The sequence below is a fragment of the Scardinius erythrophthalmus genome (assembly GCF_964197995.2).
Source record: "Scardinius erythrophthalmus genome assembly, chromosome: 11".
Classification (NCBI taxonomy): Eukaryota; Metazoa; Chordata; class Actinopteri; order Cypriniformes; family Leuciscidae; genus Scardinius; species Scardinius erythrophthalmus.
Genome location: NC_138231.1, coordinates 15,790,723 through 15,808,532, shown reverse-complemented (window position 1 = coordinate 15,808,532; position 17,810 = coordinate 15,790,723). Strand labels below are relative to the sequence as shown.

The 17,810-nt window shown below is 45.9% G+C and overlaps 1 protein-coding gene across 1 annotated transcript in view; it reads left to right on the top strand.

Annotated features, from left to right (window-relative positions):
* Positions 1–1,568: 1,568 nt before the first annotated feature.
* The window catches only part of lama4 (laminin, alpha 4), a 251,052-nt gene continuing 234,810 nt past the window's right edge, over positions 1,569–17,810 (top strand). Inside the window, exon 1 of the mRNA XM_081378769.1 lies at positions 1,569–2,006. Coding sequence (XP_081234895.1) covers positions 1,911–2,006 — 96 coding nt within the window. The 5' untranslated portion in view covers positions 1,569–1,910. The remainder of the gene's footprint in view (positions 2,007–17,810) is intronic.

Here is a 17,810-nt window from a genome sequence, read left to right as displayed (position 1 = left end):
TATCCATCCTTACCCATCACAGGATATTCCTGAGGTTCACCTTCATGGGAAAGGTGTACCAATATCGGATTCTTTCGTTCGGCCTAGCATTGTCCCCTCGCACCTTCACGAAATGCATGGATGCTGCTTTAACTCCACTAAGACTTCAGGGTATTCGTATCCTCAATTACATTGACGACTGGCTCATTCTAGAACAGTCAGAAGAGATGGCGGTTCGGCATCGAGATGTCGTTCTGCACCATCTGAGGTGCCTGGGGCTGTGACTCAGAGAACAACATTTCTGGAGGTAGTATGGGACTCAGTTACGATATGGGCACAGTTTTCTCCTGCTCGTATAAACACCATATTGACTTCAATCTTTTTTTGTTGTTTAGAGGATTTGTGTGCGTGTAGAACTTAAACTTTCGTTAAACAAACTTGTTAAACTTTTTTGAGCGATACTGAGCAGAATCTCACTACCGGTAAATTAAACACCCCAGATTGGTCATTATTTTCAACAGAAATGCTGTGATTGACTACAATACTCAGCGCTGCAAAATCATGGTGTAAATAGACAGCTCCTTTGAACTTACATGACACAAATATAACAACCGGATCGCAATTTACTTGCTTTTCTCTTTTATTAAACAATTACAAATTATATGTTACACATAGTAATATAACCCCGTTAATCTGCAATAAAAAATATATTACTTATCATTGACCTGACCAGGCAGCCAAGGTAGCCTGCCATACCCAATTGATGCCCCTGATTTCTGTCCCTCCATTAGCAGTAAAAAACCACTTTGACGCTTCAAAAAGTTCATAAAGAGATAGTAAAACTAATCCATATGAATTGAGTGGTTAGTCCAAATTTCTGAAGAGACACGATTGTTTTATGTGACGAAGAGATATAATTTAGGTTTCTTTTTCAGGTGGTCGTTGCATGGACTGTCAATGGACAGACAGAAATTTCTCAGATTTCATTTAAAATTTCTTCATTTGTGTTTTGAAGATGAGTGAAATGTGACAATATGAGGGTGAGTAATTGATGACAATTTTTACATTTTTGGGTGAATTAAAAGTGATAGAACTATAAACATTAAAATCTCAGAGAGAGACTACAAACTATAATCACAGATTTTACACTTTTCATAAGTGACTATAGTTCTCAATTCCATTCTTGGCACCCCACTGCTGTGCACATTTTATTTATTTCTCTCTTATCTAACACACCTAATTCAGATCATCAGCTCATTAGGAGAGTGTCAGATAAGAGAGAAATTCAAAATGTGCAGAGCGACGAGTCTCCAGGAATTGAGAGGAATCCATGAACTAAGAATCACTGGACGAACACCCCCCCCCAAAAAAAAAAAACACAAGAGCAGAAAACTGACCCAGTTTTGTACCTAATATGTTGTCATGCATCTCATCTAAATGTGTGTGTGTTGTAGGAGATGGCATTTCCAGTGGGTTAGAGAGGTTAAGAGACATCCACAGGGAGGGGGAGGGCCACAGCCAAGGTCAAAGGGTACTGTGAGCTGACCATTACTTTCTCTCTGCCAATCAGGCAACATTTATTCGCCTTTAGGGTAACAACAGCAGAAGTTACAGTAGAATACATAAAGAGTCCCACTCCCTCAGTTTAGATTCTTTAAACTCATTTTTTTCCTCAGCTGCATGTGATTTCCATTCAAGATCTTGTGAGGGAAAAGTGTGAGTGAGGAAGAGGGGGGCCGGGGGTGTTCGAGGGAGGAAGTCCAGCTTGGCAGGGCAGGGCGTAAGCGAGAGAAGAGAACAGCAGCACAAACTACATAGGCTTGAGAAAAGACAAAAAATAGCCTGGGAAGAAGTAGATGTGAGAAAGACTCAACAGCAGGGAACACAACCACACACACTGCTGGGCTTTTAGAATAGTTGCAGGGGGAATCATGGCTTCTCTGCTGTTGGGATCCATCTGCGTTCTCTACATCTTGTCAGCACTCACGCATACAGCTTCATCGCAGCAGTTTAACACAGTCTACAGGGTAAGACCTCTCTTTTGAATTAACATCATGTGCTAAAGGTTTCAAAATAAACATAGACCTAAAATGATTCACTTCAGTTTCTTTTTTGTTTGCAGATGTTGCACATATACTTTTATCCAGAGCAATTTCCTTAATAGTGTTGCACTCTTTTTAACTCAGTATGTACTCAAAATTATCAGATACTAAAGACAGCAATCAAAAGAGATTTCAATATGCTCTAATATTTCTAATCAAATTCAGTGTTCAAATTATTTTAGTGAGGCTATGCTAGTTCTTATTGTATGACATTGAGTACCTCATTTATGTGTTTTTATTTCTCCTGAAGAATTAAAGGGAAAATATCAGAGATAAAGTTGCTGATTTGAAACAATGTGTAGAATGAAAAGCACTAGGCTATATAAATAATTTTGACTTAAATGAAACATCAGAACTTTAGAGCAATAGCATTTTCTTATGAGCTGTTCTTACTGGAGATTTTGAGAATCGTCAATAGTTGTTTATCTGAAGGAAATGTTTGACTTGGCAGTTTGGGTGTGGACTTGCTGTGTTAAATCCAATGCTACATTAAACATCAGGTAACTTCAGTGTTAAATATGCTTTGAAAACAAACAGTTAAAATGGTCTAAATGGAGAGAGGGGTTTATGCGTCTTATGCTCTGTAAGTTTGCTCCCACCCCCACCTACCCAACCAGCAGCTGTTGAGAGTCTAGAAGGTCTAATAGTCACTCCCCACCGGAAATGCAACAGAGAGCGAATGGAAGCCATCTGTTGGGGTTGGGAAATACTGCTCTAGTGGGTACCCAAGAGTGTGGGAAAACTTCCTTACTTGTACATTCTCTGTGGATCAGAACAAATTCAAGTTGTTTTCCAAAGCTACATTTTAGAGCTAGAGCCATTATAGACATGTTTCCGATACAAACGCTGTTTCTCAAAGTAGGCAGCTAAGGGTATGTTTACAGGACAACAATCTGCTTTAAACGGAGAATTTTTTCCTTTGTGGTTTCCACATACAGACGGCACCATTGTCAAAACGATCCCCTTTCACACGGATCCGTGAAAATGACTAAAAACGCAGTTCCCTTTCGAGGGCACTCGAACTGCGTCGAATGACACTTTGGGGGAACGCCCCTCAGCGTAGCGCCTCTGAAGTATGAATGAAACTAAACCGATCCTGATTGGTGTTGCGTCATGACGTAATGTGTGACGGCATATGCGGAAGCTACAAAAGGACGCCGGCACACAACAGAGATAGCTTTCTGTTCTTCAGCAAGCGCTCTGTCTCTTGTATGTCTTATTTGGTGTTGTTTGTCTATCAGTCACAAAGCACACATATATATAAGCAATGGCGAGTAAAAGCAGTTACAGGAGGTGTGTGCATCCCTGCCCTCGTTATATCACGGGTGGGGACACACACCAACTGTGTGTACACTGTTTGGGAGCGCAGCACGCGCGGGCAGCTCTCGAGGGGGCTGCTTGCGAGGATTGTGAGAAATTAACAATCCTTGTGCTGCGTTCCCGTCTGGCCATCTTCGATGATGATGGCCAGGCTCGCGAGCCTCGTGGTGCGGGACCCGCGTTCGCTGAGGCGGCGCGGCAACGCTCTTCATGGGGCTCGCAAATGGATCTGGCGGGGGATCCCGAGACTGCCGAGGCACGCTCTCGGGATTCATCCGCCAGTTCCGATGCTCTCCCGCCTGTAGACGTGCTCAGCATTGAAGGCGGGGATTTTGGGGATGATTCGCCACCCCATATCCCCGCATATGAGGAGCTGGTGGAGGTTGTCTCTCGTGCAGTGGCCCGTCTTAATATCAGTTGGCCACATGAGAGGCAGGAAACGCTTATTAAAAGCAAGTTGGACCAGCGTTTCCTGCAGCACAGAGAGCAACCTCATCATCGGGGTTTGCTGTTCTTTCCCGATTTACACAACGAGTTGTGTAAATCGTGGAACAAGCCACACTCATCTCGCGTGTCCAACCCCCCTGTTTTAAATTATAGTAATATTTTGGGGGGGCGAGAGAACGGTTATGGGATGATGCCTCGGGTGGAACAGCCGCTTGCCACCTATTTAGCCCCCGAGTCTGCATCATCCCTGAAAACCCCGGTGCTGCCCACTAAACCGTGCCGTGAAACATCATCGTTAGTGGGCAGGGCTTATATGGCTGCGGGTCGGGCTGGTGCTAGTCTGCATACAATGGCAGTACTACAAGCGTACCAGGCCGACCTTCTTAAGGATATTGATGAGGGCGGAAGATATTGCGGAGTTGAGGAAGGTTGCAGATTTGTCTCTCCGAGTCACCAAGGAGACGGCCCGTGCTATTGGCCGTTCCATGGCGGCAATGGTGGTCTCGGAGAGGCACCTATGGTTAAATCTGTCGGGCATCAAGGAGAAAGACAGGGCTTTCCTCCTTGATGCCCCGATTTCGCCTTCTGGCCTGTTCGGCGACTCAGTCAACACCGTCGTCGACAGGTTTCAGGAGGCGAAGAAACAATCTGCAGCCTTCAGACAATATCTCCCTCGCCGCTCCAAGCTTAAGAAGCCTGCCCCCAGTGGGCAGCCGCAGCCATCCACCAGCTCCTCCGCCTATAGACAGGCGCAAAAAGAGAGCGTCGCTTCTAGAGCCCCCCCCCTCAAACAGCATGGGGGCATAGACGACGCTCTCAGCCGAAGCCTCAACCTAAGCAGGGCGACCTGCAGGCGAAAAAGGCTTCGACAAAGAGGTCCTAGCCAGCCTAGGTCCTCTGCGGGCGGCCCCACCCGTGGGGGAGCGATCGAGGTCACCTCCTCCGCGGAGCCCGCCGGAAATCGATGTCGACTTCCCGCCGCCAAGGGCGCTTCGGGACGCATCGGTTTCCAGCGAACACGCCCTGCACTGTCCGCCCCACAGGCTTGCGGCCAGGCAGCACTCGCGTCCGCACATCGAGAATCGTTTTCGGTCGAACCCTGCCGGAGATCCGCTTCAGGGGGCCAAGAACGAATCCCGATTAATACCCGAAGCCAGCCTCTAGAGGCTGGTTCCCTTAGTAGAGTATTTCGATGCATGGAAAAATGTCACGAATATTTCTCCTTGGGCTCTGCGCACCATTCAAAAGGGGTACAGACTACAGTTCGGTTCCCGCCCACCAAAGTTCAACGGGGTGGTCTGGACTGTAGTCGACCCAGAGCAGAGTCGGGTATTGGAACAAGAAGTAAATTCCCTGCTGGTAAAGGAGGCTATAGAACGTATTCCTCCTCCGGACAGGGAGTCCGGGTTTTACAGCCGCTACTTCATAGTTCCCAAGAAGGATGGGGGGTTGCGTCCGATAATAGATCTCAGGCACTTGAATCGGTCTCTGAGGAGATTCAGGTTCAAGATGCTCACTATTCCCATTATCGTGAGCCAAATTCAATCCGAGGATTGGTTTGTCACGATAGATCTGAAGGACGCATACTTCCACATTTCCATCCTTCCATCTCACAGGAGGTTCCTGAGGTTCGCTTTCGGGGGCGAAGCGTACCAATATCGGGTTCTTCCGTTCGGCCTAGCTCTCTCCCCTCGCACATTTACAAAATGTATGGACGTAGCTCTAGCACCGCTGAGGCTTCAGGGTATCAGGGTCCTCAATTATATCGACGACTGGCTGATCCTGGCCCAGTCACAAGAGCTGGCAGTTCGGCATCGAGATGTCGTCCTTGCCCACATCCAGAGCCTGGGGTTGAGACTCAACACAAAAAAGAGCGTGTTGGCACCAGCCCAGAGAACCACGTTCCTGGGAGTGGTGTGGGATTCGGTCGCGATGCGGGCACAATTGTCTCCTGCACGGATCGAATCCATCCTGGCCACGGTGACCAGGATAAAGCTAGGCCAGGCCATCACTGTAAAACATTTTCAGAGAGTGTTAGGTCTCATGGCAGCAGCATCCAACATCATTCCATTCGGTCTCCTGCACATGAGGCCCCTGCAGTGGTGGTTGAAAACCAAGGGGTTCTCCCCGAGGGGAAACCCATTTCGCATGATCAGGGTTACGCGCAGATGCCTTCGTTCCCTATCTATGTGGAAGAAAGCTTGGTTTCTGTCCCAAGGGAGCGTCATGTCGCCGAAAAGCCGTTTCGACAGACGCCTCCCTATGGAAATGTTGGCGGTGTTCCGAGCTCTGAGGAGCTTCCTGCCGGACCTCAAGGGTCATCACGTCCTTGTGAGGTCGGACAATATGTCGGTGGTGGCCTATATAAACCATCAAGGGGGTCTGAGGTCTCGCCCTCTATGCAGACTGGCGCATCAGATCCTCCTGTGGTCCCAGGGGAAATTGTTGTCTCTCAAAGCAACATACATCCCAGGGAATCAGAATCAGGGAACAGACATCCTGTCGAGGCAGGGGCTGAGGCCCGGGGAATGGAGACTCCATCCCGAGGTGGTGGAGTCAATATGTCAGAGGTTCGGCCCAGTGGAGGTGGATCTATTCGCGTCTCGAGAGACGACTCACTGTCCACTGTGGTTCTCCCTCACCCATCCAGCCCCGCTGGGGTTGGATGCCATGGTACAGACGTGGCCGAGGCTGCGTCTGTATGCATTTCCCCCGATCGCTCTGCTTCCGGGAGTTCTGGAGAGGGTTCGTCGCGACAGGATCAGTCTATTATTGGTAGCCCCGTTGTGGCCGGCCCGAGTATGGTTCTCAGACATAATATTACTCCTGGACGGCCCTCCATGGGAGCTTCCCATCAGGAGGGACCTGCTGACTCAGGCAGAGGGCTCAATATTTCACCCTCGGCCCGAACTATGGAAACTGTGGGTCTGGCCCCTGAGGGGGCACAGTACCGAGAGGCCGGCCTGTCAGCAGGAGTAGTGGAGACCATACTCTGCTCTAGAGCTCCCTCCACGAGGAAATTGTACGGCCTAAAATGGAATGTTTTCACCGTATGGTGCAGAGAGCGTGAGGTGGACCCAGTTAACTGCCCAGTGGCTTCAGTGCTGGAGTTCCTCCAAGATCGCTTCTTGGCTGGTCTTACCCCGTCCACTCTCAAGGTGTACGTGGCTGCCATTTCGGCTTTCCACGCTCCTCTGAGTGATGGGCCTCTGGGGAGACAGCAGTTGGTCGTACGTTTCCTCCGTGGGGCTTGGAGGATGAGACCTGCGGCTCGTACCAGGGTTCCCACATGGGACCTGGCGGTGGTTCTCGAAGGGTTGGTTGAGGCCCCCTTCGAACCACTGGAGTCGGCTGAGGCCAAGAACCTTTCCCTAAAGGTGTTTTTTTTGTTGGCCATTACTTCTCTGAGGAGGGTAGGAGATCTCCAGGCGCTCTCTATATCTAACGGGTGCCTGGAGTTTGCTCCAGGCAACATCAAAGCCATCCTACATCCTAGGCCAGGCTATTTGCCCAAGGTGCCATCTAATGTGGCACGGCCTACGGTTCTGCAGGCTTTTCATCCTCCACCTCACGTGATGGCAGATGAGGAGAGACTTCACCTGCTCTGCCCTGTCAGAGCTCTCAGAATATATATCCAGAGGTCCTCCTCATGGCGGAAGTGAAACCAGTTGTTAGTGTGTTTCGGGTCGCCCAAGAAAGGGCTTCCTGCTTCTAAACAGACCATTAGCAACTGGATTGTCCATGTTATATCTATGGCCTACCAGGTGCGCAATTTGCCTTCACCTCTGGCCGTGAGGGCTCACTCTACCAGAGGCATGGCGTCCTCTAGAGCCCTCCTCTCAGGGGCCCCGATCCAAGAAGTCTGCGATGCAGCAGGATGGGCCACCCCTCACACTTTTATTAGATTTTACAGCCTGGACATTCCATCGACACCTGGCACCCTCGTGCTCTCGTCCTAAGTGTGCCTGTGCGCAGCTTCACACTAGGACAGGCAGGGCTCGTTGTGGCATAGTGGGTACTCGTTCCCCCAAAGTGTCATTCGACGCAGTTCGAGTTCCCTCGAAAGGGAACGTCTCGGGTTACGACTGTTACGACTAAATTGCAACAAAATCTATCAAAAACATGAACGTAACAACCAACATAGGAGGAGATGCGAACGGACAAATACTGAACCAAGGCTATAAATACACAGAGGGATGATTAACGTAACTCAGAACAGGTGTGACTTAAATCAGTAACCAAGGAAAGCACACAGACAGACGAGCAGGCGGGTTAAAACCAAAACTAGAACACAAAGCAAACAGCACATAACCATGATGACAACTGTGACATGATTTGTGTGTGAATGTAACTCAGACTCAGGTCATCACTTTTCGGAAGCAAATAATATGCGTATGCGTTTTAGCCAATGAGTATGGAAGCTTGTTTCCGCCACTGAATAAAATAATAAAAAAGTAATTTTGACTTTTTCTCAAGTCAGAATTGTTAAGTCAAATCACCTTTATTTATAGTGCTTTTTACAATACAGATTGTTTCAACGCAGCTTTACAGTGATAACAGGAAAATAATGCAACAAAGTTTGTTTCAGCAGATCTAAAAGAAAATTGTGTCAAAGTCCAGCTTAAGTCAGTTCAGTGATGATTCATTTCTGTTGTAAAAAAGTTATTAATTTAGTTCATTTATAGATATAGGCGCTCTGGAGAAAACTGTGATGTCATCGTCCAGCTCAGTTCAGTTCTCATATAATGGTGTCAATGCATGCAGGCAGATCAATAATATTGTTGAATATTAATTGTGAGATCAGTTATAAAGTCAGAATTGCAAGATATAAACTCATAATAAAAAAATAAAATAAAAAAAAGCTTCCATTCTATTTAGTAGCCCTTCTATTCATGCATAGTCTGGAATGCCTTGAACACAGAAAAGAAGAGTGAAATGTCCCATTGCGGTTATATTATACAGTATATCAGAAGTCTTAGAACACTGCTTAGCCAATTAAATTTGAGGACCAAAACTAACAATTACACTCCTGTACTATAAATGGACCAAGTAGAATGCAGTATGCAAACAGTGCTGAAGTTCAGTTGTCCTGATTTTATAATCTGATATGTGATTCTTACTTGGTGTGTGGTTTCACTGAAGTAATGTAAACAGTGTGTGAGAGAGAAGGAGAGAGAAATGAGTTACAAGCAAGAATGAAATGGCTGTTGTGAGAGCCTATGGGTCTTTTGTACATTTACTTTTACCCATTTATTTACATTTTAACCAAAGTAACACATCAAGTTTATATTTTATGAGCTCATGCATTCCCTGGGACTCAAACTTATGACAATGGCAGTGTTTCTGCGATGCTCTACTGTTAGAGCTACAGAAATTCATAAACATGTGTGTGTTGCGGAGGACCCCTACTATTATAGCTAGGGACTGATGACATTTTTGATGAAGAATAACCATCCAATATGGTTACAATTACCAAGTTAGATTGTAACTTATGCAAGAGCCAATCCTGACAGGTAGCCAGTCGTGTAACTGATATTTTTGTGTTGCCAGACTTTTGACTGTCGATATAAAGTCTGGTCCACTGCTGTTTATTCTGGCCAATAATTGCCCACTAAAGCAGAAAGTATATCAGTCCATGCACACTGTTCACATGCAGCCCGATTTTTGTGTGCAGACATCTGTGGACTGTGTTCATGGCGGAAATTATGTCATGAAGTGAAACGTGGACAAGGAAGTATACTTTTGGCTTAAGTGATTGAGTGATTTTTGCATGTGCAAGTGTTTTTAGCACTCAAGCCGACTCATTTATTATTTCATGTTTAAGTAAATGGTACTTTTTGTACTTTTTTTACAGGTAGTTTCACTGTAATAAACAGGAAAGAAACGGAATCAATTATGCAAAATTCTTCGATCAGGAAACAATAAATTCAGTTTAATTACAACTACAAAGCAGCTCTGCAGAAGATAATACTGTATATAATTATTCAGTTCAATTAAATTATTCTGTTCTCATTCAATAGTTTCAGTGCAATTAACAGAATAGTATTTGTCTTTTTACCACCTATTGATTCAGTCAAAGTGGCAGTGACAGTGGCAAGGAACAAAAACTCCACAAAGTATTGGGGAAAAAAACCTTGAGAGAAACCAGGCTCAGTCATGAGGGTTGTAACAGGAGGTTGTTCTCCTCTGGCCGAATACAACGAAAATAAGCTGAATGATGATTTCAAGCTACTGCACAAGACTATGTTTCTGTAGACCGACGTTATTAATTTTTTTTAAAGCTGCTTCTTTTGCTTGTTAGACCGGCGTGTGCCACAACAGAATTGGGAGACACCATTGAGGAAGAAGTTTTAGTCTGACTGGCAGGTTGAAATCATGGAGGTAGAGTTGCAGTATCAGCAGACAACGATAGTATCAATGAGTTTTTGCATGACAGTCTTAGGCTACTAGTTAAGGTCTGTGTTGCGGACCTAGCTGGTTTGGGCATGATGCATTGTGGGGTCTGTGCCGAGGACTTGTCTGGTAATTGAGGTTTCTGTAGAAAACACCAATTCAACATTTAAAATTTTTAATTTTTCGGACTCTATATAAAAGTATGAAATGTAAGAGCTGAGAGCCAGTCCATCAATTGTTCTGCAGAGCACGACAGAGTTAAACTGGAAAAGAGATTGCTCAAATATTTACTCCACTTTAAAGCCCCTTTCACACAGAGATTCCGGAAAATACACGGATAAAGTGACCCGGAAAATACACAGATAAAATCATTGTTTGATTTTGGTTCATTCACACTGCCAGTGATTTTCCGGAATCAGAGAGTGCGTTCACACACAAGCCGTAAAAATCCCATAAAGACACGTGACATCGACGTGACTTGTAATGTCTCAGCAGTGTCTAAGTTTGCTTATGAGCTGCGTTCCCTTTCGTAAGGGAACTCCCGCTGCATCGATACTCTACGCTTTGGGGAATGCCTTCGGCATGAAGCGTCTGAAGTCAACTATGGAATTATTCCAATCTTGATTGGTGTAGCGTCATTGCGTCACTCGTGACGTCGCATGTGACGGTGATCCGGAAGCTATAAAGGGTCACAGGAACCAGGAAATGTTAGCTTCTGGTCTTCAGCAAGCGTTCTATGTCAACCTGTTTGTCTTATTTGATGTTGTCTGTCACTCTGTGAGAAAGTATTATGGCGAATAAAAGGAGAATAAAAGGATAAAAAGCTATTCAGGCAGTGTGCATCCCCTTGTCCACGTTATTTAACCCTCTGAGGTCTGAGCTGTTTTCTGGGCCCTGGAGGTGTTCTGACATGCTCTGACATTTCTGGTTATTTCTGTTACTTGTGACATTTTCATGGCTAAAGTCTAATTACACTGTATTCAGCACAAACTCTGCTACAATAATATATCAGCAGCATGTATAAAAGTTTGAAAGTTTGAAAGTTTGTGAAAATACAAAAAAAAATTCTCACTGAAATAAGGTCATGAAACCCATACTGATTATTTCTTCACAAGACTTTTGAAAATTGTATGACGTAGCCTAGAATATTTGCTCCAAAACTATGTGAAAATCACCCTGACTGCTCATTCAGATAAGACAATATATTGATTTAAAAATTTTACGACGTGTTTTGTGTTAGAAAGCTTTATGCGGGAGCTCATTAATATGTAAGCTTTTCTCACCTGAGAAAGACAAAGAACCTCCCAAAACGGCCCTATTAGGAGCTATCAGGCCCTGCCATTCTGAGCAACCTTGCACAATACTGTAAATGAGGAGATTTAAAAAAGAATGGCTTTTAAATTGTTTGGATTTATTTACAACACAACATAATCCAAAGATACACAAAAAATGCCAAAAAAGCACTTCAAAGACAGACCTTTGTGCCATTCCTAAAAACATTGTACATACCTTTCATTTCCAAGATTTTCACTTTACCGTGTTCACGTGCAGAGTCCTCAGTGGCATCTGGGCCCTGAAAAAAAAAAAAGTGAACATACTGATATCAAGCGAAAGGCCTGCACGATTTTGGAAATAAATATGAGATTTTTCTGGTTAAAATTGCTTTTTAAAATTCCTTTTTAAAATTCACAGAATACACACACACACACACACACACACACACACACACACACACAAATGTTTCCAACATAATATAATGAACACCAGGTTTGTTGTGCCTTGTAGGCATAAGGTATATGCGCAGTGCCGGATAAAATAATAATAACAATAAATAACCTAAAGCAGTATAAATCTTCCAAAAGATTTCAGTAACAACTAAGCTAGAGAAAAATATATTGATTATCATGTTACTTCAAATGTTTCCATCCGTTAAGATGATATGAAATGAGATAATAAAAACATGAAGCCGTTTGGTGCGTTTTGCTTTCATCCAAAATATGATACAGTACATTCAAACGCGATCGCTATCAAAAATATGATACATTCAAACGCGATCGCGCTCAAATATAAAACATTATGGTTACCATATACATATCTACGTTTGAGCAGATATCCACAAACACAGTAACAGTAAACACGGGTCTAAATATTATAATATTCCCTATATATCTAGCAACAGTTCAACTGCAACGTGACATTTATGCAACAATAACAAACTAATATGTAAGAATTTCTTACCTTATCTTTCTTGTCTTCAAATCGCGTTCTTCTTCTTCTGAGGTAGCCTAAATCCAATGTAAGCTCAGGCACGTCTTTCAAACTCGACGAAAAGTGAAGTGAAGTGTTTTGTTTCTGAGGTAATGAGCGAGTCCGCGTTCCATGTGGAGATTTGCATGTGAACCTCTTTTGCGCGAGTGGGCGTGGCCAAATTAAAAATAATTAGGAAGCGTTTGAGAAGCTGGACATCTTGTTGGTTTTATACAAATTACTTAGAGAATATTTGTTTTCGTTTTGAATCCGATCATTTAAAAGTACACACTTAAATGTTTATAAAGGTATATGGCTCATAAATGTGTGACAAGTATTCGCTGAGTTTTGTTTCAGTTTATAGACGTGCTCAAGAAAAAAAAGTTCACCGCGACGGAGAGGCAGAACGCACACCCTGTTTATTTTCTTTATTTTACAAGAGCACAATGTTTTGGTTTGATTGTAAGTGGACACATACAAAAGGAGAAATATCACAGATTCTTTTTTTATATTTCTTTTTTCTGTATGACTATAAATGACTGAGTAATTTAAGTTTATAGTGCTACAATGTGGAGAAAATCCAGCAAAACGCGCCCGCGCGTTTGTCGACCTCAGAGGGTTAAGCGAGGGTGACACACACTCGCTTTGTGTAGTTTGTCTGGGAGCGGAGCATGCACAGGCAGCACTCGAGGGCGCTGTCTGTGCTAACTGTGAAACAATGCCCCTGAGAACGCTCCGCTCCCGCCGGGCCATGTTTGATGAGACTGGTCAAGCTCGCGCTCCCCGTGGATCAGGTGCCTGCATTCATAGGGATCGCAAAGGGTGCTAGCGGATGATGTTGAGACGGCTTCGGCCCTTTCTCAACATTCTGAAGCTAGCTCCATGAGTTCCGCTCAGGGTGCGGAAGCCCGCGTAGCGGCTTCTTCCGCCTCTGTAGTGGAACCTGATGCTCGAATTATCTGGTTCCGAGGAGCTGGATATTTTGGGATATTTTGTGAAAATTCCCCTGCCTTTGAGGAGCTGCTAGAGTTTGTGACCAGAGCCGTGGCCAAATTAAAGATCGATTGGCACCAGAAATGCAGGAAGCAACTAAAAAAAATCAAGCTTGATGAGCGCTTCCTGCAGACTCGATCACAGCCTCTACGCCGGAGTCTTCCATTTTTTGTGGAATAAGCCCTTCTCCTCGAGAATATCTGGCCCCAATGTCCATCTATATTCGAATACAATGGGTGCCAAGGAGGAGGGCTATGGGATGATGCCCAAGGTTGAAGAGTCGTTTGCCTCTCATCTCTCCCCTGACGCTGCATCATCCCTGCGGGCTCCGTCGCTTCCCACCAAGCCCTGCCGTACAACATCGGCCTTGGTTGGGAAGGCATATATGGCGGCAGGTCGGGCTGGTAGTTGTCTGCATACGATGAGGCTGTTGCAGGCATACCAGGCCGACCTCCTCAAAGAGGTGGACGACAGCGGGGAGGTCGCCTTCGACGACATCCGCGAGATGCGTCGAGTGGTCGACTTGTCTCTCTGTGCTACCAAGGAGACGGCCCGTGCCATTGGCCGCTCCATGGCAGCACTGGTAGCCACGGAGAGACATTTGTGGCTGAATCTGTCAGGCATCGGGGACAAGGACATGGCTTGTCTCCTCGATGCCCCAGTTTTGCCTTCTGGCATTTTCGACGACGGTGTCAATAACGTCATCGATAGGTTTCAGGAGGCGAAACGACAGTCAGCCGCTTTTAAAGAACTCATCCCCCGCCGTCGCTCCAGGTCTCGTGGGTCTGCTGCCAGGGGACAGTCCCATGAGGCCGCCGCCAGCTCCTCACACCTGCTAAGGCAGAAGGAGAGTGTTGCCTCTCGTGCTCCCCCTCAAAAGGCCTGGAGCCAGAGGCAACACCCTCAGTCGAAGCCTTCCAAGCCGAAAACAGATCTGAGGACTGTTATTCAGGCGAGGAAGGCTTCGGCTAAGAGGCCGTGACGTGAGACTCAGGCCTCTGAGGGCGTCCCCCTCCGCGTGGGCTTTCTTAAACTTCGCTCCGCGGAGCCCTCAGGAAATCGATGTTGCTTCCCACCGTCAAGTGCGCCTCGGGACGCATCGACTTCCAGCGAATGTATTACACAGAGTGTTCCTATAAAATCTATGGCCCTGACACACTCGCTACCTCTCACGAGACCTGTCGAAAAAATGATTCAGTTAGTTCCTGCCAGAAAATTGCTTCAGGTTACCGAACAAATAAATACAACACCTGAGGTCAGCCCTGAGAGACTGATCCCCCTAGTAGATTATTTAGACATCTGGAAGGGTCTTCAAAATATATCTCAGTGGGTCCTGAATACAGTTGAGAAAGGATATAGAATCCAGTTCCAGTATAGGTCACCTAGATTTAGTGGTGTTACTCACACGCTGGTATCTCCAGACCAGGATCAGGTGATGGAAGATGAAGTCCAGACCCTCTTAGCTAAGGGCGTCATAGAATATGTGCCCCCGCACCAGAGGGAGTCCGGGTTCTACAGCCGGTACTTCATAGTTCCAAAAAAGGATGGTGGGTTGCATCCCATTATAGATCTTAGGGTATTGAACAAAGGAGATTCAAGTTCAAAATGCTAACTATACCTATGATCTTTCAACAAATCAGATCCGAGGACTGGTTTGTAACGATAGATCTTAAGGATGCATATTTTCATATTTCCATCATCCCACATCATAGGAGGTTCCTTAGATTCGCTTTTGGGGGAAAAGCTTATCAATATAGGGTTCTTCCTTTCGGCCTAGCCTTATCCCCTCGCACTTTCACTAAATGTATGGACGCGGCCCTTGCTCCACTGAGACTTCAGGGGGTCCATATCTTAAATTATATAGATGACTGGCTCATTTTGGCTCAGTCGAAAGAACTGGTAATTCAACATCGAGATGTTGTTTTGCGTCATCTGAGGTGCTTGGGGTTGAGACTCAGTGTGAAGAAAAGTTCCTTAACTCCTCTTCAGAGGACTACGTTCCTAGGAGTAGAGTGGGACTCTGTCACGATGCGGGCACAATTGTCTCCTGCTTGTATAAATACTATCTTAAACACAATGAAGAGTATTAGGTTAGGCCAGGCCATCACTGTCAAACACTTTCAAAGAGTTTTGGGCCTTATGGCTGCAGCTTCCATCGTAGTGCCTTTTGGTCTGCTCCATATGAGGACCTTGCAGTGGTGGCTCAGTACCAAGGGGTTTTCTCCTTTGGAAAACCCCTTTCGCATGATCAGAGTTACGCACAGATGCCTTCGTTCTCTCGTCATGTGGAAGAAACCATGGTTCCTGTCTCAAGGCCCGGTTCTGGGAGCACCATGTCAGTGAAAGACTTTGACTACGGATGCGTCCCTCACGGGCTGGGGTGCGGTTATGGAGGGACGTTACACCCGAGGTACTTGGAAGGGCCATCATCTCTCATGACATATTAATCGCTTGGAGATGTTGGCTGTATTTTTTGCCCTGAGGCACTTCCTTGTAGACCTCAGAAGCCATCATGTTCTTATTAGGACAGACAATATGTTGGTGGTCTCTTATATCAACCGCCAAGGAGGCTTGAGATCACGCCCTCTTTGTAGACTGGCGCATCAGATTCTTCTTTGGTCCCAGAATAAATTTCTCTCTGTTAGATCCATTTATATTCTTGGGGTTGATAATTTTGGAGCAGACATCCTGTCGAGGCAGGGGCTGAGGCCCGGGGAATGGCGGCTCCACCCTGAAGTGGTTGAGCTTATATGGAGAGTGTTTGGCCGGGCGGAGGTTGACCTGTTCGCTTCTCATGAGAACTCTCATTGCCTGCTCTGGTACTCTCTCTCACATCCAGCTCCTTTGGGCTTGGATACCATGGTACAGATGTGGCCGAGGTCACGTCTGTACGCTTTTCCCCCGATCGCTCTGCTCCCTGGGGTTCTAGAAAGGGTCAGGAGGTACGGTGTGAGATTACTCCTTGTAGCTCCGTACTGGCCGGCCCGAATTTGGTTCTCAGACCTTATTAGTCTCTTGGAGAGTCCTCCCTGGACTCTATTCCTATTAGGAGAGATGATCTTTCTCAGGCCGGTGGTACAATATTTCATCCACGGCCGGAGTTATGGAGACTATGGGTCTGGCCCCTGAGGGGGAACCAACTCTTAAATAGGTTGCCCTTTCCACCGAGGTGGTCAGGTCATCCATTCTAGAATCCCACTCTACTAGTAACTAAATATTTCAAGTTAGGGACGGCATTGAACCCAGTTAATTACTGCCCACTGGCTTCAGTACTGGCGTTCCATCCTGTTTTCTAATGGGATCTCCCGTTCATGCTTAGGGCCTCTGTGGTGGCCCTGGTGCCCCCCTCAAGCCTCTAAGGGTGTGCACGTAGGGACATTCCCACTAAAACTCCATGTTCCTGTAGATTGGAGGATGAATCCTGTCATCCAGCCTATTGGCATCAGGCTGATGGGTTATCCCTGGCACCCATCATGTCCTGTGGATGAGATATGAGTACATCTATTGAGTCTGCTTCCTGCTCGTTTTACTCCCTGGAAGAGTGGTGGTGCTGCCCCCTCTTACTTGCTAGTGTGGGAGCCACTCTACATTATTTTTTCCCCGGTACTGAGGTGCCTGAAGGCAATATCATGATTCTTCAGGTATTCCATCCTCCATCGCATGTGTCGGATGGTCAAGGTCATAGCCTTGGAGGTTCCTATGGTAGGCCTCAGGCTGGGAGGAGTTAATCCATCTAGTTATGTATCAAGGGTTAGGAGCTATTCCCCTTTATCAATTAGACAGTTGGTTATCTGCAGAAACCTCTCATATCTGAAGTACGAGGTGCGCTTTTGCCTTCACCTCTCAGCTAATACTTTCTACTGTCTGGGGTTCTCATCCATGGGGTCAGTTGAGTCTCCGGCTCCTGACCTCCCCCCTTCTTACACCAAATCTTATGAGAAGCTAGGTTGGATCTGCCCACTACTCATTTCTATCGCCTGTGAGTGTGCCAGATGTTTCACACCAGGGCGTATTTTTCTCAGTGTGGCGGCGTGGGTATTCGTTCCCCAAAGCGTCGAGTATCGATGTAGGCCGCTGTACGTGAGCTGTATCGTTCAGTTTCGTTCCACCAAGTGGGGCACTAATTTTTCTTTTGCTCAATATGTTCAACGTTAATAAAAGGTATCCAAGCAAAAAGTTCTCCACACATTATCCTGCAGTTAATGAGAAAAGTGTATTTATTGGCGCACTATATTGACTGCGTATTGAGACGTCTAAAACGGTTGAGCTCGATTTTCAACCAATCAGCATCGAAAATGTAAGTAGGTCACAGCCGAAATCAAGCCAATA